At 43.6% G+C, this 23,165-nt stretch overlaps 2 protein-coding genes across 5 annotated transcripts in view; one reads left to right on the top strand and one right to left on the bottom strand.

Moving 5' to 3' along the window:
* Positions 1–740: 740 nt before the first annotated feature.
* LOC105022070 (gamma-aminobutyric acid receptor subunit alpha-5) lies at positions 741–22,325 on the bottom strand. 2 transcript variants are annotated; one of them, XM_029116691.2, is made up of 10 exons: positions 21,725–22,325; positions 20,678–20,762; positions 18,519–18,643; positions 16,517–16,584; positions 15,930–16,150; positions 13,384–13,466; positions 5,935–6,078; positions 3,447–3,599; positions 2,882–3,093; positions 741–2,643 (listed from the first exon to the last, which is right to left on the bottom strand). In XM_029116691.2, exons 1-10 carry the CDS (start codon positions 21,741–21,743, stop codon positions 2,338–2,340), a joined length of 1,416 nt encoding a protein of 471 aa, XP_028972524.1. In that variant the 5' UTR covers positions 21,744–22,325; the 3' UTR covers positions 741–2,337. The 2 variants fall into 2 exon arrangements, with proteins under 2 accessions (XP_028972524.1, XP_028972525.1); XM_029116692.2 differs by having other exon boundaries at positions 741–2,640; positions 21,725–22,322.
* The window catches only part of LOC105022072 (gamma-aminobutyric acid receptor subunit beta-3), a 41,760-nt gene continuing 22,516 nt past the window's right edge, over positions 3,922–23,165 (top strand). For 2 of the 3 annotated variants that reach the window (XM_029116685.2, XM_029116684.2), the window contains exon 1: positions 3,922–4,610. In XM_029116685.2, coding sequence (XP_028972518.1) covers positions 4,480–4,610 — 131 coding nt within the window. In that variant the 5' untranslated portion in view covers positions 3,922–4,479. Of the gene's footprint in view, positions 4,611–9,982; positions 10,437–23,165 lie in introns of those variants that run through there. The other variant, XM_034289696.1, reaches the window with a different exon arrangement.

Raw genomic sequence — 23,165 nt, 5'->3', positions numbered from 1 at the left:
TTTAACTGTCATTAGTTTATCTACAAGATATTTGATTTATTTCACTCTTGAAACCCGTATCTCTCGAGGACTGTGCTAAGCTACAGTACACCCTCCTATCAATGAGCGACCGTATCTGTTTACTGTGTCTGTTGCATTGCACTGCAATCCGACATTTCACCCGTCCCGCTAACACACAGCCCAGCTGTCCACTGCATCGCAGCACCACCATTTGTCATCAGCTGGGGCTTACATTGGAGGGAAGCACACTGGGCTCCTGGATGGAAAAGCAACTTAAGCAGAACTAAATCCTTGACAAACAGCTGTATGGCAGATGTGGCTGCCACACTGACTGGTGGGGCTGAAACACTCCTCTCCCTCCCCACACAACAGGGCCCTCATGGGCCAGCGTTTCTCTAATCCAGCAAGTGGTCGGCGTAGTTCCAGCCCCTAACATCCCTGCCACCCAATAAGGTGCTCTAAGTCAGATTTGGAGGGATCTTAAAGCATAAAATAAATAAACGACGTACACCTTTACAAAAGCACAGGAAGAATAGTCCAACTCGGTAATTAAAATGATTTTAAATCAGTTTAAATGAGCTTGATTTGAAATGGAGAGACAGCATTAAACAGGAGCTTTCACGTAAAGACAAGAGATATTTTAGAGATATTTTAGTTTCTAAAGATATTTTAGTCTGTTTCCATATTCATGAAGAATATGTCTTTGTTGCCAGGGGGTATGAAAATAAAATAATAATAAAGCATGTAAGGTATTTAATGTGTTACCTACAACATGGCACTTCAACAACTGCAGTCGGTTACATTCAAAGTATCCAACTGTCACAATTATTAAACAATCATAAGATCCATATTTATCCATCCACTCCGTCTGTCAGTGGCTGCTCCGTGTTACTAAGTTCATATGATTCTCAGGATCAGCAGGTTTTGTAACTGTATATCCATCTTCACTAGAAAATGTTCCTCTACCCCAGTTTTCGCTGGAATTTAATATTTCCTCTTTCTTTCTTTAAAAAACGGTTACAAAAAAGGGGCGGTGCCACCATGTCCCAGAGCCCTCCTCACATTAGTTCCCATAGCCTGAACAAAGCGCTGATGGCCGGGAAGGCTAGTGGGCGGCATGTCTCAGATGCTTGGTTCTCTCTCCAGGGGCCAGTGTTGAACAGGTACAGGCACATTAACCCAGGATAAGTATGTCCTAACACAACTCAGTGGACTGGGGCCAATTCAGTCAGGGCAAAGTGACAGTAGGACGATGATACATAGGAGGGTTGGGTTGTGTTTACTAAGGTCCACTGTGGCAAAATGTTTTGAAGCAGAATAAAATAGAAACTCTTACTGGGCAGATGCCTTCCTGTGTCACACTGATTTCTCTGTGTTTGATGATATATGAACTGAAACCCTAAACAGCTGTTACAGTATCAGTCCAGCCTCTTACCCCAAATGAGAGCTCAATGCTTCAAAGAAGGCATCTGATTCTTCTAGGTTAGGGTCAACATTCACATTGCAAATTGAGAAAGTAATTTAAATCCACAACTGTATCACTACAATGTTTAGACTCTACAGGGCCGTTAAAGTTGCTGACCTATTTTGCATCTGTCTCCACAGTTAGACATTTGTCAACGGATTATTCTGTACATTATACATATAGAGGTATTAAAGAGTTCAGTTTTCCATTTTACATACAGTACGTGTGAGATAAGCAAAAAGGACACATTTAGAACAACATAGAGATAGAGTTGGCAGCAGTATGTAACAAACTTTACATTTATTCTCCACATTCCTAAACATTGTCCCCTCCAGGTCCCTTTTTCCATACCATGTTACTAGGGCATCATACCATGTTACTAGGGCATCATACCATGTTACTAGGGTATCATACCATGTTACTAGGGCATCATACCATGTTACTAGGGCATCATACCATGTTACTAGGGCATCATACCATGTTACTAGGGTATCATACCATGTTACTAGGGTATCATTTACAGTACTTCTGTAACCACAGCAACATAAATGCCATGACAGTTTTCAACTCATTTGAGGTGGACCAACGTCCACTCTGCAGCATTTCAAAAAAGGTTCCTGTCGATATATTAACTTTCAAAATGTCATAGATTTTCACTTTCAAAATGCTATATTTGAATTAAAGCTATGTACAGTAGGTATAGAGAGGGAATACCAAGGCAACGATGGTAAGAGTATCTCTCTAAAAGCTTCATGCAAATTACAGTATGAGAAAGACAGAACCGATAGCATCTCCCCTCCTGTGATAGCATTTTCTCTAGCAGTTTGTAGGCCAAGATGGTTGAAGGTACGGTCATGTGATTACAACGAAAACTATGTTGGAACCAGTATGTTCACTCCTTGGATGACAGGTTCTCGGTTGAGGTACGTAGCCCAGTACACCAGATTAAAGGTTCCGAAGAGAACAGGGAAAACTATCCGGGACATTTTGTCGATTTTGCTCACACTGTTATAGGTTTTCTTGGGGTCCGGAACTTTAGATTCGGATGGCCTCAGTTGAATGGAGGTGCTGTTGGAAATGGTGGAGATAGCGATGTCCTTGGTGATGTTGGGGGTGAAGTTCACCCCTGAACAGGCATTGTTGGGCTTCTTAGACAGCACCATTGGGTCCCTTTTCTGCTGAGATTAAACCAAAACAATACATGTATTAGATTGATACAACTATATCCTGTTATCATCTACTCCACACACCCCCTTTTTTTTTTTGCCAGTAATGATAATTGATCATGTACCGCAGTAACCTGTTTAATCGACATTTAACAATAATCTCAAACACAAAATGCCAGGCGTCTGTCTGTTTCCAATAGTGTTTCCAAACGGAACGAGAAAACATGCCGGGGACCATCCATGATCCCACCTTGGGATGCTGGGCTTCCATCGCTTTCTTGCCGTCCCACGCCCAGCTCCTTTTGGTGAAGTAGTTGACGGTGGCGAACTCGATGAGCGCGGAGAAGACAAATGCGTAGCACACGGCGATAAACCAGTCCATGGCCGTGGCGTAGGCCACCTTGGGCAACGAGCTGCGGGCGCTGATACTGAGAGTGGTCATGGTCAACACCGTAGTGACACCTGGCAGAAAATCACAAGGCGGATGTTCATTATAGGGACATGCGTTTGATACATTTTGTAACATCTTGCAACAGAAGACCATTTAAAAACGATTTAGGAAATATGGTTTAAATATGCCTCTAACACGAGCACTTTACAACGTCGAACAAGATTTACACGCGCACAAATCTACTCTTCAATGGCATTCGTTCATTTTAATCAGAACACTACCTGACAATTTCCTGTCATGGCAGGATTATTTCCCTGCCTTGTGAAGTAAGCTGGAATAAAGACACTAGTATCGGTATGGGAAATACAATTTTAGAAAATCGTGTTTGAGTTAATCGAGGTGAATATGGTGTGGCGAAGCTAACCAAACACTGTCCTGGCAGGTACAGATTCACGGTTGAGCCAGAAGGAGACTTGAGACAGGATCACAGTCATGAAGCAGGGCATGTAGGTCTGGATGACAAAGTAACCAATATTCCGCTTCAGGTAGAAGTGGGCCATCATGACGGTGTACTGACCTGTGGGTGTAAAGTGGGACAATGCTAAATTAAACACTAGTTGTAACAAAAAATTAACTATGCTTTGCTATGAAAGGAACTGGCTCTGACGGCAATGCCACAATCCATGCCAATGACATACAATGCATTTCAAGCGTGATAGGAAATACATAAACACAAAAATATAATAGCAAATGTGGCGATTCAAATGTAATGAATATGCAATGTAAACTATTTTCATAAAAATATGTGTGTTTCGCATATGACAGTTGTTGTGTGAGGTAAACGTGTCGTGGTAATAAGCGGAGAGAAAAAAAACCCCATAATATCCTGTTAACCAACTGAAGATTGCGTTTGAAGCTTTTAAAAAATCCTTTCTAGCCTCCCACAGCCAGCACCTGATAAACTATAGAAAATCCACTGATGACTGCTGCTTTCTCCAGGCAAAATCGGATTTTTGCATCTCACTAATCCCCTGTCACAATCTGCATCCTGCCATCAGGGCTGGGGAAAGCACTGGCTCAGTCCTGCCCACTCACTCGGCTCCGCTCTGGCCTCGCACACTCTAGAGATACACGACGCCAACAAATCTCCAGCGACGGACTGCTATATCTACACACCTTGGCTCGTAGTTAATCAAAACGTTGGAAGGGGTGTGATGGAGGGGGGCTGACCTAGTGTCCCATGGGAAGATTGTGATTCTGTGAGCCAAACGGAACGGAGGGCCAACCCAGGCGGCATCATGTCTCCAGCCTCAGAAGCCCCAGTTAGCCGGCGTCTCCTCGCACCCCCGGCGAGGCGTCCATGACTCCCACCCTCTCCCTGCCCCCCTCCCGAGCGACAAGAGACCAACCGAACGAACGAGGATCGATCCTCCGACCGGACTGTTTGCCATTGATGCATGGAGCCCGGTGAGAGTCATATGAACATGTGCTTTTGGTGGATTATACTGGAAGGACTTTGGAGCGTTTACGGCGTTTACGCAGAACTTCCATTCATTGCAGACAACAATGCAGCCATGCTGGTCAACTGGTAAGTACCACGGCAATTTATCAAGAAATGTTGTGAAATACTTAAAATGTTTAAATCAAACGCAATACATATATATATATATAAAAACGGAACAGGCTGGTTACGTCAAACACAACAGCCAATGAAGCCGTTGCATGAAGTTATCCTGTCAGTTGTGAACCCAGGAGGCCTCACTATGCAGGGTAGAACACACACTTCCCTCGTAAAAACTGTATCATTCAAGGAGGGGTTATGTGCTGATTTTAAGCGTGGCTTATGGTAAATTCAGTCTGAAGAGTGGAATATTGTGTCCCTAAACCGACCCATTGCTAATCTTGTCACAGAAGGATTGTGCCTAAGATTAGGTGCTCGCTAATTCAAGACACACAACACAGCCAGCCCACTGGTGTCTCATCAGGACACTGAGCTCTGAAACTTTGGCCCGGGGCCAGAGAGGCTTCCCGTCGCCACCGCCTGACCTCCATACCTCCCGTTTGTCCCCGGCGGTTAGTGGGGGAAGATGAGGTGGAGGACGGCTACAATCAGACCCAGCGGGCCCTAATGCCACCTGGGTTCAGGAGGCAAACATCTGCACCACCCTCCACAAGTGTCCCGCAGCCTGACCAGTGGCCCTGCAGTGGAGGTTTGTAGAATCCCACCGGTCGAGGGAGACCGCCGGCACAGGTCCTGCCACTTCTCTTTGCACGGCAAAGAGGGAAACACCTCTAGCAACGACCGTGGGCAAAGGGGTTTCAGCCACTCCGCGTGCAATACGGCAGAAGTCCACACGTTTAATAACCGGTCCGCAGACAGCAGCTGTGTCTTACAGTTGCACTTTACATAAGGGAATTAAGCAGATGCCTTTCAGTCCCATGTGCCCAAGCCCCCGGAGCCGGGGTTGTCCAATCCCTGCAGGCGCTGTGATGTCATCCTCTTATGCAAAAGCCTGATGGGACAGTCCAGTCTGGATTAACCCCTCAACTCCCGGGGAGCTCAGGACAGGGATAAGTGTTGTTTCACTTCCACGCGAGGCCTGAGGGACAGATGCCGTTGTGTAGGATAGGCTACTTTACGTCACGCTCTCGCTCATTCTCCCAAATATACATTTCCGTTGGTCTAATGTGCCTTGAAGTACAGCTGAGAGTAAAGAAGTCAGAATAATATTACATTGTGAGCAGGATATTCTCCTTTAGGTCCTGCTTATTCCACCAAATATGAATTCCCCCAAATTAAAGCCTTCGGGCTTCATTCCATACCAATACGAACTCATTTCCTAATGATAATTCTGGCTATTGTACGCTAGCATGGCTACTAGGCGGAAAGAGACACAGCTTTCTCAGTCTACCGCGACTGGTGTGGACGTCCTCAGAGTCTGCTGTCTGGCCGACCAGGTGGTACTGGTTGAGACGGGAGCCCTCCTCTGCCACCACCACGGACGTGGCGGCACCGGTCTGCCACAGGTAGACCACCTCAGAGACCGGATAGGCATCTGGAGGAGAGAGAGAGTTTGGGGAAAGTAATTAGGCGTCACACAGACACTATCAGGGTACAGACAGTATGGGGTCGGAGTCAAAGTTGAAGGTCGCGTCTCTTGCTTTTTTTTTTATACAATTTGTGTAGTTCTCAACCAATATCTCCAAGAATAGAATTGTCAAAGAAGCCTCGCAATGTATGTTGTTGAAATTATCAATGTAGCTAGCAAGCTACATTTAATGTCAAATAAAAGACATGATCATGCTTTCGACAGTGGCATTTGGCATGATATATGAAGCACAGCGTCATAACACTCTACTACTGTACATGTTCATAATTATCTCATAACAAATAATAAGTGCTGAAAAACACTTGTACTAAGCTTTCAGGACATATACACTAACTTGTGACAAAATCTACAGACAGACAAAGTTCCATTAAACAATACTTGCAAATAGCATGTAAATCCTGGGATTCCCAAAGTGTCAACATGGCAATTGAACACACTGGTGTGAGATGTGGTGTCCGGTGCTGATGGCTAGGATGGATGTAGATGCAGACTGCAGAATCCGGGATAGACACCTTCTCTGTGACCGATGATGCTATTTTAATTCATCATAACGCTTCAGACATTGTCATGAAGTGTATTAAGCTATTCCAAGAAGGTGATACAGAGCTGTCACAGACCTCCTTGACACCGTGATGAAGAATATTCAGCTAGTCCAAGTGTATTCACACATGATTATAACACCCCAGTGACTTCCAGCACAGACAAGAAAATCACAGTAGAATGAACTACCGTGAGTTATAAACAGGTCTTCATTTTTACAGAAGACAAAATAAATGTTGTCTAAGACATCTACACAAATACAGCAGCTTGTGTAATATGTAATTATTACACGTGTACATTTTAATAATGTCAAAGGTAACGTTGAAACATGGTATCTTGTCCTGAAATCCGAACTTGAATTCATCCCAGTAATCAACAAACGAGCATTTGCAAAAGGTTGCTATTTTTATGTGAGTCATCCATTAAATATAAATACTAGCCATAAAATAGCCAATAAAATGTAACTGCAAGTCTCTCTATCTTTCTTTTTCTCTCTCACTATATATATATATATATATATATATATATATATATATATATATATATATATATATATATATATATATATATATATATATATTATATTATATATATGATAAATATATTTAAGAAATAAGCCTTGAGGGGATGGGGTATATGGTCAATATATCACAGCAATATACTCCAGCTGAGAACTGTTCTTAGGGACAATGCGTAGCGTAGTGATGGCACATACTGGCATAAACCCCAAAGATGCCTTGTCGTTTTTATAAAATGGTTATGACAAGTCATGTGGGCTGTCGTTACCTGCTGTTATGTCGTGTTCATGACTGCACCAAAATGTATTAAACCTTTACGTTTTACACATTAGCTAATTGGGAAGCAAAACCCATTTGGCCTGTCTCCTTTAATCCATCCTTTTGGTCTCTATGAATGGATAACCATTTTACCTTTCAGAATTTAAATTTTGTCAGGTCGTTGTTCATGCCTTGTAGTCAGCTTTGTTGATGTTAGCTGAGACCAGGGATGGTAGTACCAAACTACACTATGAAGCCAAAAGTGCCCTACGTGGACGAGCACAAATACGCTTGGTTTATCCTTCCATATGCTCAAAGCAGTACTAACGCTCAAACTATGACATCTGCTAGAATAGGGAATTCAGCAGAGGAATATGCCTGCATTCACATTTATGTCATATAGCTGACGCCCCTGAGTGGCCTGTGTACTGTATTGATCACTAATGAGTCAATTGGAAGCACCGAGTGATTATGTGGCCATGGTGATATATCAGATTGGAAATTTAGCCAGGACACAAGGTTGACAACCGTACCCTTATAACGAGATGAGCTCTTTAGTGATCACAGAAAGACAGAACCCTACGCGGGGCAACGTCCCCATCACTGCCCTGGGGCATTGGGATTTGATCTTTGGACAAGAGGAAAGAATGTCCCTCTACTAAGCCCTTGAAAATCAATCCGAGGACAGAACAGGACCTGCTTGGCTGACAGTGTTATCATCCCAGGCATGATAACACTGGGATGCTGCTCCCTGGCTCATCCACCAACAGTCAGTCAGGATTGTGCATCAACAATCTCAATGCATTTCAATGAAAGAAAAGGCAGGTAGTTCCTGTGGAAAACCATTCCCTGCTATTATGCTAGTTAATATTATTTTTACCACGTTGTTAGAGCGAACAACTCACAGAAGGTTTGAATGACCTCTTTTCAACCACAATAATTTTATATGGATACTCCGGAACAACACAAATATTAATATTTACTTAACCCATTAAGTGTTTGTTTTAAGCATCTTATACTTTGGATGGTACCCACCCAAATATTGGGGCATCAGGATAGATGAAAAACCCTGGAGCTTCTGATATAGATTATTTTCCTATGTAGTGAAAGTTTCTTGCTAAACAGTAGAAAGCGGATTATTCAGCCAACGTTTTGTTAATTGACTATGGCAATACTGTATATGTTATTAAAGGCATTTTATTAAGGGGGAATGTGCAGATTAACTGTCATTTTGGTTAAATAAAATTAGGTTTTGGTAAATATTTTTGTATATAATTCAGTAGATATTTTGGAATTAGTGGTGCTTTTTTTTTTTATCTCAGGGTCAAAACGTTGGTATTCCGTGTATGTAAAATATATTGGTAGGGTTAAAGTTATCACATAGACAGTGGCCGACAGAAGCCAAAAGTGTGAGCTAACGGTAACTGGTGAGATCCAGTGAGCATCTTGGCATTGTGACATTGACTCAACCATCTGATTTTAACCCAATAGCTTTCCCCTTAAATCTGTGATCTATGATCAAATTATTTCCCAGTTAACCAAAAAGCAAATGCGTTCTCGTCTGCTCTCTGAGTTGATTTTCCACCTTAAGGCCTTCATCCCTCTTACCTAAAGGATTACAGGAGATTCCGGGTGGAGCTCACACTAAAGCTGGCGCTAAACTCTCAAGACTCATTAAATCCACAAAGAGTTGAATTGACTCCTTCTACAGTGCTTGACTTGGACTAAAATAGGTACTAGCTAATAATTTTGGGTGCCAGATCTGTGTATATGTAGGTGCAGGATCAATACATTTGAACTGATATTTGGTAAGAGGCACAGGATCTCGAGCAGGAGAAAATAGAAGGTGTCGGTACAGCCCCTTGGAGTAGATTCTGTTAGTGTCTGGAGCTCTACCGGAGGTGTGTGAATTCATTAATTATTTAGATATTCATTGATTTGATGTTTTGTCGATGGTAGAGAAAGCTTGTGAGCCGCCCTCGAACCCCCCCGCGTGACAATATGGGTTGAGACCCAGGGCCATACGGTTCAGATCAACTAATCGCCAGGTCAGTTCATCACATTTCAATTTCATAAGTTGGAAGGGCAAAATCCAGGTAGAGAACTTCAAAACGTATATGAATAAACAACCGCCGGTGACACTGATGACCATCGAATATGGTTTGCATCATTTAAATGCTCATGAAACCCTTCAGTGACCTGTCTGGCCCGTGCGCCCGGGTTATACCTGTGGTGGCGTTAGAGCCAAAATGGCCAGCTTGTACACGAGATCCTTCAGTGACCTGTTTGGCCCGTGTGCCCAGGTTATTCCTGTGGTGGCTTTAGAAACAAAATGGCCAGCTTGTACACATGAGATCCTTCAGTGACCTGTTTGGCCCGTGTGCCCGGGTTATTCCTGTGGTGGCGTTAGAGCCAAAATGGCCAGCTTGTACACATGAAACCCTTCAGTGACCTGTCTGGCCCGTGTGCCCGGGTTATTCCTGTGGTGGCATTAGAGCCAAAATGGCCAGCTTGTACACATGACCCTGTCCATATACTTAATACCCCCAATTAAGCGTCTCCATTATATGTGGCCTCCCGACTACATACGTCACCATCTGGTCCATGATGCATTGCATTTAAAGTGTTACCGGGTTTAACCATTTAGGACGGGCAGTGACAGACTTGGAATTCAGGAAGTGCAGGCATGGATATTACTTCCGCTCCGACAAAATTATTTTAATCAAAGTGCCGATGAAGGATTTTGTCTTCATCATGGGCGTTAGCCTCATTTGAACTAGCACAACTTGCAAGCTGTTCCCCTCCCGAACAATGTCGCTGTTTGAACACTGATGGATGGTGACGCAAAGCACGCCCGGGCCCTTTAAATATGCCCTGATATTCTTTCTCGGCGCGCGGAGACATGGCCCGGGAAAGAATGCTAGTGCATGCAGAATGGGTGGAGAAGTGTAGAGATTCCTCAGCTTCTGAACATGGTCTGAGAAGGAGGTAAGGAAAGGATGAGTCACAGCACCCCAAATGAAAGGGGGGAGGTGAGGATGCCATTGAGATACAGAATAGTAACAGAGACAGACAGAGAGTGTGAGGGAGAGAAATGTGAGGGAGAGAAATGTGAGGGAGAGAAATGTGAGCGAGAAACGGGGGGAGTCACGTTCTTCGAGGCTTTACCCTGTACCAATCCACTTCATCATTTTGATGTTCCATGTCATTTTCTCTCTCCTAAAGATCAAAAATAATGATGGATGAAAAGAATAACGGTAGTTTAATCTCCCCGATGACAAGGAAATATAATCAAAACGAGGTACCCTGTAAATGTTGCTAGGGATTTACCAATAGTTTTTTCCACCCTGGTTGGCAGAGGAAAATTAAGGGCATTTTTCATGTACAGGTACAATATTGTGCCTGTGTTTGTGCGCGCGCGCGCTCACGCATTCATGTCTTGGAGGGAAGAACAAAGACTGAGAGTGAGGATAGAACCATGTAAAATGCTGTAACCAAGCAACCAAGCTCAATAGCATGTCAATGTGATTTGCTTGAACATGAGCACGACTGACCTAGCCTAGTCACCGGCTATTTACAGAGTTACTTTTTATGGGTGGCTTTAGCCGAGAGCTTGGGGCAAAATTAAAAGTTGGAAGGGTTTAGAAGCATTAAGGATCATGACGTGGAGGGTTACCATTTAATAGTAGAGCAAACGGATTTGGCAAGCCCAGCCCTTTACGGCAACCTCTTCCTGACTTTGGGATTGTACTGTACATGCCCATCCATTACGTAACATAAACAGTCGGAGTTGGGATAGATTAAGTGAATGAATCAATGAAGCATTCAAAAACTAATCAAAATAACTTCCCAGTGAAAATCTCAGTAAATATGAATTTAACTCGTACCAACGACAATGTGGTTCAGATGTCCAAAACTTATATTTGAGGCCAAAGTTTACATGATAAAAAAACACATCTCAAGCAAACCATTTGTTAAGTAGTTTAAGCTGGCCAATCAGCAGTCGAGGGTAGAATTAATCAACAGTCTATTCACATTAATTTATTCGGTGTGCATCAATTCCTTTTTGCATTTTAATTTTACTTAGACAGGGAATCCCTACACAGAATGCTGCTTTTTTAACATACTTGTAGTTACTTTAACATATGAATAATTCAACAGAAATGAACAAATACATGTACAAGTTAATAAACAAATGAATGAATGGATAGACCTTAAAGACAACCGGGCAGCCATACGTCTCAATCTAAAAACCCAAACTATCTACCTGTGTTGAAACTGTGCTTCTCCCCACTGAAATAGGATGGCTTTACACCAACAACAACTCTGAGATTTTATTTCACCCGGAAAATATCAGACGGAGAATACAGAACTGCACAGTTTGAGCCAAGCCTGAAGATTGCAACTTGTTTAAAGCAGCTTTATAAAGTGTATTTCAACAGTCAATAAAGGTTGGACACAGTAATACCCAGAAATATTATGGCAGTCCTATCAGCCAGTTACTGTACACTGTATATCCTATGGCGTCAGGAGGCTGAGGATTTCCTATAGCGTGACATTGCTCAGGGATTCCCTATTAGGCTTCCTGGGATCCATCTGTGGTGCCCCCATCTAAAAGGTCAAAGTATACTGTAAAGGAGTAACTGGGAATTTGAGAGTAGCTTACCCGCAGCTTAGTGCTTAGTAGAATTAACATTTCGCCTTACAGTACACCTGATGCAATACAAAACGCAGTAAAATACCACCTGGTTGCTACCAAATGAATGAAAATCACTGAGGTAAGGGATTTTCTATTTCACCGTGTTTTACTGTAATCGCATGGGATTGCTAGTAGCCTGGTTAAACAACTAAACATTACGGCATGTGAATCTTTTTTTTTTCATGTTTGATATAATTTACATTTCTACAGGTCCTCCATGTCGGCAGCTACTACAGCAGCTACCACAGGGCAAACCAAACCTACACAGCACAAAACTCAACTCAACAGCCGACAGTCAGCCACACCTCACAATATATTCATGAGCCAGAAAACAAATAATACCTTGCCCAAACTAGATGTCAAAAGCGTTTTGGGTGATTTAAACAAAACTTTTGAAACGATATTCTGTTTGGTGGAATCGCTATACCATCTAAATAACGCATCTTCCATAATGTACCATAATCTACAGTATAACTACAAATACTGTATGAATTACAGTTTTGTAACAGCTGAGCTATTTCAGGCCAACAGGGTCAGGGGTAAAACCAGGCAACCAGGCCACTTTTCTACCAACCCCCCAATGCTCGATAAGGTACTTGCGATAACAGTTGCTAAGCTGCAGGTGCTGGAATGACACCAACCGCCTCCACTCTCCTGACATTTATACACTGTGCCAGAATCATTTAAAACTGTCCCAATATGGACACCGTACTTGCATTCACACCACAGTATGAAGCGGTATCCAATTTCGGAAGTCCACTGGATCCTGACCATAATCTTCTAATTGGTAAATGATAATATCGCCCTGGAGATAACCCAGGCACAGAGGTCACGGGGCCCAGCCAGGTTGCCAAAGGTAATTAAGGACAAGCAATCTTATTAAAGGCTAAAAAAAACAAACACCATCACCCTACATCAAGTTAAAATGTACCCGTCAGGTTTAGCCGCTGTCGGTTTAGGGTCCAAGTAAATCCTCATTGCTGTGCGGCCACTACGGCCGGACACCGATCTTTCTTTGTACCATAGTGCCACCGCAGGACGAGCACAAACGTCTCTCCCGGAAAACAATTTACCCGGTACTTTACTGAACGGAGGTTTGGTCAAAGAACACGTCTGCGCTCGGTAGTCGCGTCGGTGCTACGGAGGGGATGTATTTCATCACAGTACAAGTGTGGCACTGGGCCGTCATGCTGGCAGCGTCGCAATGGGCCAAACAACCGGTGGAACTGAACTCACAGCTTCCGAACTTCAAAGGGCAAGCGTGAGCATCCATAGGGAAGTCCTCCAGTTGCATCGGACACTCCGCTGATATGGTCAACCTGGGGGAGAGGCACGGAAGACAAAGACATTAGATACACACACACCCCCCCCCCCCCCCTCCGTGAGATGTACCGGGACAGTGGCACCGCAGTTAAGACCTCAACATTAGCTGCGAACACCAGCTTTGTCTTCAACAAAACGGCCTAATTGAGACCTATTTTATAGTGAGCCCTGGGCAAGAAATGGCGCACTTTGTTAACATGACGTAACCAACTAAATAATACGTACAAAATGTTAAGTTAAAAGGTGCAAATTGTGTGACAGTTGTTTGGCTTGTTCTATCTTCAGTACACAGGGAAATCCCATTATTGTAGAATACATCATCAACCAACGGGTAGCATAACACCTGCATGATTACGCAACAGACACCAGACTGTCCTTGTAGTCTACATCCCTTCTTGACAGAATCACCAAGAATTCAGTGAACGTAAGCCTGCAGATTATACACACAGATTTTACTGCCATCTGGTGGCGAATGTGATGTCTCCAATTTCCCAGCAGGGGTTCCTTTTAAATCCCTGTTCACTGCATGCCAAGAGTGTTGTTGTGGAGGAAAACACAGAGTAAACACACCTACTAACACGCATGACACATGATAGCGTGAATTAACCAGGACGAACATCCAGCGCTTGTGGCCATGTGGCCGCACTGTTGTCAAATTGTATCACTGTGTCAAAAAAACGCAGATGTGTTTCAACAGACGACATCTAAAACAATCACTATTAGCACATGCTCACTAGCTCATGGGAAACCCTTCCCAGTTTTTTATTGGTCTGTTCCGTGAACTGGAAAGGCTTCCGCTGTGCGTTGGCAAGAGAGCATGCTGTGTCAGAAAACGGAATAACCTTGAGAGCAGTGGATTGGTATCAAAGTATATTGGTATAAAAGTGTGTTTGTAAACAGAAATTACTGGGTGGTGCCTAGTGTTGGTACACAAATTTAACAGAGGGCAACCTTTTCTCCAAAAAGTGTAATGTGTAAATGCGCTTCTCAAATTATTAATGAGCATGTAGTGAATGGACAGCACTAGGGAATAGTCCATTCATCAGAGTAGTTCACCACTAGTGTGGAATTAGTGCTTCGCAAAATGAGAGCACCATATGATTTTCCCCCCTTTCTGTACGTATCATTATATAATGGAGAGCAGCCTGTTCCCGCTGAGCTCGTACAGTGTGATTGGATGAAACACTATGAATAATTTGTGACAACAAATGTATGACTTCGCCCTGAAAACTCTGTTGCTTTCGGGCTAATGTTTCCGAATCAGGGGTTGAGAAAGCAATCACATTTAGTCATTATCTCCACTGCAGAGAAAGAGCTTTCCCCTGATGTTCTGTGGATTCGGAAAGGCTAGGCCATGCCACAAATCTAGGTAGCGCACTAATCTCTTTCCTGGTAATGGAAATACATTAAGAGACAGTAGTAAAACCAGACCGATTAAAAGCAGAAACGACCTGATGTTTCATTTCCAGAGTCGTTGGGGAATCTATTACCTTTTTAGATTATGGGCCTGAATCCACTTCTTCTTATTAGACTTTGAATCTGATGTCCGACTGGGGCTATGTCACGTGGTTATAAAGGGTTAATATAGTTCATATGTTTTGAATGTGTCCATTTGTCTGGCATTAAGGAGATCATGCGGAACATTGAAGACAAATGGGAACTTGTGAAAACAAATGCGCTCTGACTGGGATTATGTTTTTTTGTTGTCATCCAACTCCTAATTACAGTGTCAGAAACTCAGATATCACTGAAAAGCTCAGCCCTCTCAGACCTGAAGAACACTGATTTTGCCCATCGGTGCCCAGCTGTCTTGAACGCACCATTAGTGGGTGACAATAATCTAGGAACAATTATACGTCCTGAGACGATACCAGGAAATCCTGGCCATTGGCACAGAAAATCATCTGATCTGAGGATAATCAGATCTCGGCTGGATAAAACAGCTGTACAATGTCCTTTGTAACCTCACACAATCACAACAGCAACAATCAAAACAGGCCAAGGCCATGTGAAAACCATGGGATAACCATGTGATAGATGTATTGATGACGCCGAGAAAGAAACAGTGCTACACTGCCATCCCGAACACCGGTCTGAGTCTTGCTTGTGTTTCACATGCTGCCTTAACAGCTTTTCCATATGTACTGCCTCTTTGTGTCGGGCTTGTGTTTGCAATAACCCACTGTTACAGATAAAACAGACAGGTGTTGTGTTACACATCAAAGTGCGCGATGTCCTAGATGACACCAGGTGAAGACGTTAAATCGTCGCCACTGTGCTCATGAAGGAAGAAGCAGTAGCTACTGTGTCCAAAAAAATCCAGTAGTTTAAAGCCTGCTGGCTGGCCAGCGAAATTCCCTGCGCTACATCACGGAAAAACCCCATCCCTTCCATGCCACACGTTTCCATGCTGAAATTGGTTTGATTTGCCCTCCGCCTGAGCCGACCCGCGTCCGTACCTCATGGTGTAGAGCAGGGTCCCGTCGTCCTGTAGCCTCAGCAGTTTGTTGGGCGTGGTCATGTTGTGGGCGATGGACTTCTTCCCGTTCAGGAAGAAGGTGTCCGGGGTCCAGATGTTTGAGGCCAGCAGGTTGTTCAGGGCCAGCTTTTCCATGGGACCCTGGAAACGGAGACGCTCGTCTTTCCAGCTCTGTCTGAAGAACACGTCGATGGTGTACTCCTGGAGGTGGAGAAAAACATGCTTTTGATGCCTGGTGAAACCACCTTCAATAAAAGAAAATAGCTGGATTCATAGGCTGTTTTCCTGGACTAAAAGCATATTCAATGAAGAATCTCTTTTGAAATCATGTTTCAGTCCAGCACTGGGCTATATTTACATCCTGTAAACTGGGCCATGATGTTTTACGTTAATTATTATAATTATTTATGAAAACAAAAAAAGACATTTGTCATTATTAGAATCTAGGACAATTGTTGTGTGTTCGTGATTCTTACAGAGAGTGTGCTGTTGCTTCTGTCTCAAGGTATTACGCTAATGGATGCCATTTAAACAGCGCATAATGAAATGGGCTGTAAATTGACTCACCATTTCAGTATCTGAAACTGGGCCAAAGCTTGTGACAAATATATTGGTTTTGATCTCTGTGACCTTTTCTGTGGATAGAATGGGATTTGGAATATGAATGTGAACATGAAGACATAAGGGACAAGAATAAATTAAATTGATGAGCAATGATCATAGAGATTTTCATTTAAAATCTTTATTGTGTAAACCTTTAACCGAAAATGCTGCTGGTTTGAATTCCTGAGCCGACAAGGCGCTCTATCAGTCTGCCCTTGAGTGAGCCCTTGAATCTCCAAGAGAGTCTCAGGGGCAACAGTTTTTTATTTTCCATTTTCTACCAACACACCAGTCAACAACAATTTGTTTCTGTGTGGTGTGTGTGGAACAGGAAAAATAACCCTGTGTTTGACTATTGACTTGGAGTCACAGACACCATATCAAGGAGACGGGGGCAGCTTTTCTCTTTTCAACCCCATTCGGCAAATCCATATTGGTTGTATCCATCTGTTACCTTGGCAACATTACAAAAGAAGACTTTGAAATTCAACAAAAGGCAATAAAAATAACATGAACAAATGTAATGTTTGCCTTTAAAACCTGAGCTTTGATAATGTATGCATTTTTAATTTCTCTTAGCTATTTGGGATCAGCAGGAGTATAACATCAAAGCATTGTCCTTGAACAGGAAGTGCTTTTTGAAAACAATTATGTCCCCGTATGATGTTTTATTTTACTGAAACATCGTTTCCTCATCTGTGGACTCGGGTTCTCTGGAGGTCAATGTGAAAGATGCAAAACGTCTTTCTTTCAGTGAATGCTCTGTGACCCCCTCCCCCACTCATGTCTGAATAGAGATCTGGTTCTCAAGGATACTTATTGCAGATGGAAGGTGTGGTCATGAGCAGGACTCTGATATATGGCATGTTGGCAGTGCAGTTCCTTCTCACTTAGGATTGATCAATTACAGTGATTGCTTTGCTCTGGAAATATATCCCAAAGCCACTGCGCTGTACATGAGAAGGGTCATTTCTTTTTCCTCACTCGAATCAATGCGGGTGAATTTTAACAGGGAGGGATTGCTAAATCGGATGTAGTTTTAGATTATTTATGAGGTGAAGAAAAAAAACACGGAACGAAATCATACGAATTTGTTCCGTATGATTTCAAACAAAGACATAATTCACAGTATGTCCAAACAGAAACATTCCCAATTCAACATGTGTTTTGGTTATGTAAGTCACGGGTGTGTTCAGGTTAATCAGTTAAATCAAGGTAACTTTTATCATTTCTCTGCACTGTTGATCATAATAAATTACATTTTCTGACAGTTATGAATAAACTGCAAAAATATCTCAAATCTACCATACCATGTAAAAAATATGCCAGTGATGTTAAGTGATCTTTCTCAATTTAGCAAATATTGCCCGCAGTCTCTTGACACCAAATGAAAACGCAATTCCTGAAATGTTTTTTGTAGGCTAAATCTTGAATTGAAAATGCTATTAATCATGATTTATAGCAGCAGATCTTCTGAGCTAACTCCATTACATATTTGATTGTTTGACAACCATAATAAATCCATCTCCCATGTCACCCTGCTGGTTCTGCGGCACCTGGCTGAAGTGCACTCTAGGGAACTATATGGTAAAATCATGGATTTTAAAGGATAGCGGTCAATAAGTCACATGAGGATGTTTTAGATGGCCAATATACCACAGCTAAATTCTGTTCCTATGTGCAACGCAGCGCAGAGTGCCTGGACTGAGCTCTTAGCCGTGGTATATTTGCAAAGTACCACAAACTCCCGGGATACCTTATTGCAATTATAAAGTGGTTAGCAACGCAATTAGAGCAGTAAAAAGTGCAGTGATCAGCATTCAGGATTCAAACCAACCAGTTTATAATGAGCTGTAGGGTACTGTACTCACAGTCAGCCCTACTCTATATACACTGTATCTCAACCTGCTTGAATCTGGTAGTATCTCTGTGGGATGGATCAGAGTGTCGCTGTAAATTGGAGTACCTCCTAGTCCTGGTCTGAGTCTGTTGTCATAGCCGTCTAAAAGTCCATCCAGTATCCGCGTGAAGACTGTGATGTTGTCATTAGCCTCCGCCTCTTGCAGTGCCTCCGCTGTGGTCTGGCCGAGGCTGGGGAGTACATAACATCAGGCCGCATAGCTCCACAGAGGCCCTGAGACGGACTGCTCGACAGGGATCCCTACCCCACCCCACTACCCCACATCACTACCCCACACCACTACCCCACACCACTACTCCACATCACTACTCCACATCACTACCCCACATCACTACCCCACGCCACTACTCCACATCACTACCCCACCCCATTACCCCACACCACTACTCCACATCAATACTCCACATCACTACCTCACCTCATTACCCCACACCACTACTCCACATCACTACTCCACATCACTACCCCACCCCATTACCCCACACCACTACTCCACATCACTACTCCACATCACTACCCCACCCCATTACCCCACACCACTACTCCACATCACTACTCCACATCACTACCCCACACCACTACTCCACATCACTACTCCACATCACTACCCCACACCACTACTCCACATCACTACTCCACATCACTACCCCACACCACTACTCCACATCACTACTCCACATCACTACCCCACACCACTACTCCACATCACTACCCCACATCAATATTCCACACCACTTCTCCACATCACTACCTCACATCACTACTCCACATCACTACCCCATATCACTACTCCTCATCACTACTCCACATCACTTCTCCACATCACTTCTCCACATCACTACTCCACACCACTTCTACACATCACTACCCCACATCACTACTCCACACCACTTCTCCACACCACTTCTCCACATCACTACCCCACATCACTATTCCACACCACTTCTCCACATCACTACTCCACATCACTACCCCACACCACTACCCCACATCACTACCCCACATCACTACCCCACATCACTTATCCACATCACTACTCCACACCACTATCCCACATCACTACCCCACATCACTACTCCACATCACTACCCCATATCACTACTCCACATCACTACTCCACATCAGTACTCCACACCACTATCCCACATCACTACCCCACATCAGTACTCCACATCAGTACTCCACACCACTACTCCACACCACTACTCCACATCACTACTCCACATCACTAATCCACATCACTACCCCACATCACTACCCCACACCACTACTCCACACCACTACTCCACATCACTACTCCACATCACTACCCCACACCACTACTCCACATCACTACTCCACATCACTATTCCACACCACTTCTCCACATCACTACCTCACATCACTACTCCACACCACTACTCCACATAACTACCCCACCCCACTACTCCACATCACTACCCCACACCACTAGTCCACATCACTACCCCACCCCACTACCCCACATAACTACTCCACATCACTACTCCACATCACTACTCCACATCACTACCCCACACCACTACCCCACATCACTACCCCACACCACTAATCCACATCACTGCCCCACACCACTACCCCATTTCACTACTCCACATCACTACCCCACACCACTACCCCATATCACTACTCCACATCACTACTCCACATCACTTCTCCACATCACTACTCCACACCACTTCTACACATCACTACCCCACATCACTACTCCACACCACTTCTCCACATCACTACCCCACATCACTACCCCACATCACTACCCCACATCACTACCCCACCCCATTACCCCACACCACTACTCCACATCACTACTCCACATCACTACCCCACCCCATTACCCCACACCACTACTCCACACCACTATCCCACATCACTACCCCACATCACTACTCCACATCACTACCCCACATCACTACTCCACATCACTACTCCACATCAGTACTCCACACCACTATCCCACATCACTACCCCACATCACTACTCCACATCACTACTCCACATCAGTACTCCACACCACTATCCCACATCACTACCCCACATCACTACTCCACATCACTACCCCACACCACTACCCCACATCACTTTTCCACACCCCTGCTCGGCGTACATACAGTAATACCACAACTGCTGGACTGACGACACAACGTAGTCTGTGGTGCAGATAGGAGAGTGGAGGTTTGACTTACCCCACTTCACATGTTATGTACACCAGCAGGAGAGAAATCAACACGTGTCTCGGTGCAAAACCGCTGTGCATTCTGTCCACTGTGCCTGGAAAAACAACACGTAGCGGTAGATCAGTGCTCTCCGTGTGCCCGTATTGTCATCACACTCCTACCATCACTCCACCTCCTCCTCGTCCCCCCACCTCCTCAATAGGTACCAACAGGCCTGCAATTACAGTCACTGATAGTACTTCATTATAAGTACTGTGGAAGAACAGCACAACCCAGATGAGTACTTCATGTGGTCTATAGTGTTATCCTACTGCTGCTTCCTTTCTTCTCCTTCTCCTAGCCTTCCTCCTTTTCTTCCTCTTCTTCCTCTTCTTCCTCTTCCCCATCCTATGTTACCCACACACACACACACAACCTCTCTCATCTAGCGGCCCTATACTGGATCTACAATGACAATTCAGTATCACAGGGGAGTATTCAGTACTATACAAGGACTATTAATTAATATCCAGGGAGTATTCTGTCCTATGTAGGAAGTATCCATTACTATGTAGGGAGTATTCAGTGCTATGTAGGGAGTATTCAGTGCTATGTAGGGAGTATTCAGTGCTATGTAGGGACTACTCAGTACTATCTAGGTAGTACTCAGTACTATGTAGGGAGTAATTAGTACTACAACTTGTACTATGTTGGCTGTACTGTGCTTGCTACTCCTGATAAAATAAGTTAGAAACATAGTTTTACATATTTGGTTCACGTCCTTGAGTGCGTTCATTTTTCTCATTGCTAAACACCTATTTGCAGCAGAATTAAAACATCTTCCCGTTTTGCTGCAAGTATTGGCGTTCGCAGCACCACATTATTTGTGAGCCTCACTGCGTATGACATCGCAGGCAGTGAAATAGGTTTTCAATGTAGGCTAATGATTTACCCAATTCCCTTTCCCCCAGACCTGTCCCCCATTAAATCCCCCCAAAAAGAGGGAGGGGAAGTGCTTCTGTTCTGATTCCATTCCTCATGCACACATTAAAAAGGATTGTAAATCAAGCAAATTACCTGTATGGAGAGCCATCATCTCGATTTCAATCCAGGTTAGTAGAGAGGTTCTAAACCCGAAGTAATGAAAGCCGGTGCTGCACCTAGATGCACATAGATTATACGCTACTCCGTTCTGATTTACCCCCGCGGGCAATCCCGGCCGTGTATTGTCCTGTCCGGGTTTGCCTGACCGACTTCCCACTCATCAAAACGACGCTTGTGTCTAGCCCAGCCACCTTCTCCGCGCCTTTTGGCGATGAGAGTTATCAGTGCCGAGCCCTCAAATTTGGTCGTGACAGCGACGTTTTTCTGTTGCATACCTTTGTTCTCAAGTAACTCGTTGCACGGATGTCAGATCAGACTATCCGCCCGGAACCCCATCTAAAGGAGAAGATACACTTCTCTCCTTCAGTTGCCGCTCACATGCACACACTGCAACAATTTACTAACCGGCGATGTATTGTAGTTGCAACAGTAAAAACGATCCCCCAGGGACTCCAGTCGTTAACTTTCCCCTGTTCTCCCACTTGCCACTGTAGGCTACTCAAGCCTATAGACATTTGTGTGGTTAGTAGAATTCAAAGTTTACACATTATCATCTCACGTAAGAAAGCTAATAAGCTGTGTAGTCGAAATTCATTCAGTAAATTAATGAGGGGCAGCGGATAGATCCGTCTAGATAAAAAAAATTACAAAAATTTGAGGTTATAGGCTATTCCAATTCATTCACATGACTATAAAACAGAATCCCAACCTGTTCCATTCATGTTTTTTCTAAGACTTGCCTTTCCTGTCAGCGAAGAATAACACACTTAAAGCTCCAGGCCATGTAGCACAGGCTACCGCTGTCTCCAAATAAGGTTCCGCCTTTGACTTCGATACGACTTATTATGTCAGGGTGATTCACAATCACATTTGGTCGGTCAATGAGAATGATCACCGTAGTTACCAGAGGTTTCATAATACTCAATATGGACCCTACCTAATTGAAAATGAGCCCACTGAACTAAAGGATTGCAATAAATCAATGTGTATCAATAATTGTGATTTCACGATCTTACTGAAATATGCAACTTTTGTAACAGTTATTTAAAAGTCGTTATACCGATTGCCGTAAGAGGGAACTCTTACTCCATGTTTTTAGACAGAAAATTATGTATCATATAGTCGACTCTACTGAACCACGCGATATTCTATTCCAAAACGTGTTGACATTGCAATCAATAGCCGACAGTTTAGTTTTATAGATCATAGTGACCTATTTGCATTAAGTAGACTAATTGTACAATGTCTTGTAAATTAAGAGATATTTCCATAGGTGCGAAAGGAGTTGAACAGCTCTGTCCGGGTAGTGTGATCTAAACCTACAGTAATTGCATGTGATGGAGTTGTCCATGGTGCTGAAATACACTCATGGGAAATACTTATTCCTGAAGTGTAATGGTAATTATATTAAGTT

Source organism: Esox lucius, chromosome 22, assembly GCF_011004845.1.
Source record: "Esox lucius isolate fEsoLuc1 chromosome 22, fEsoLuc1.pri, whole genome shotgun sequence".
Lineage (NCBI taxonomy): Eukaryota > Metazoa > Chordata > Actinopteri > Esociformes > Esocidae > Esox > Esox lucius.
The sequence above is the reverse complement of the archived record's forward strand: the minus strand, read 5'-3'. Positions and strand labels throughout refer to the sequence as shown.

Bases quoted from the DNA above. Each gene is read 5' to 3' on its own strand.
- LOC105022070 (XM_029116691.2), bottom strand. The intron at 18,644-20,677 runs GTAAGTCAAACC...TGTACTCCCCAG, and splicing joins TACATAACATGTGAAGTGGG to CCTCGGCCAGACCACAGCGG. The intron at 3,094-3,446 runs GTTAGCTTCGCC...ATTTTCTGCCAG, and splicing joins ACCTGCCAGGACAGTGTTTG to GTGTCACTACGGTGTTGACC.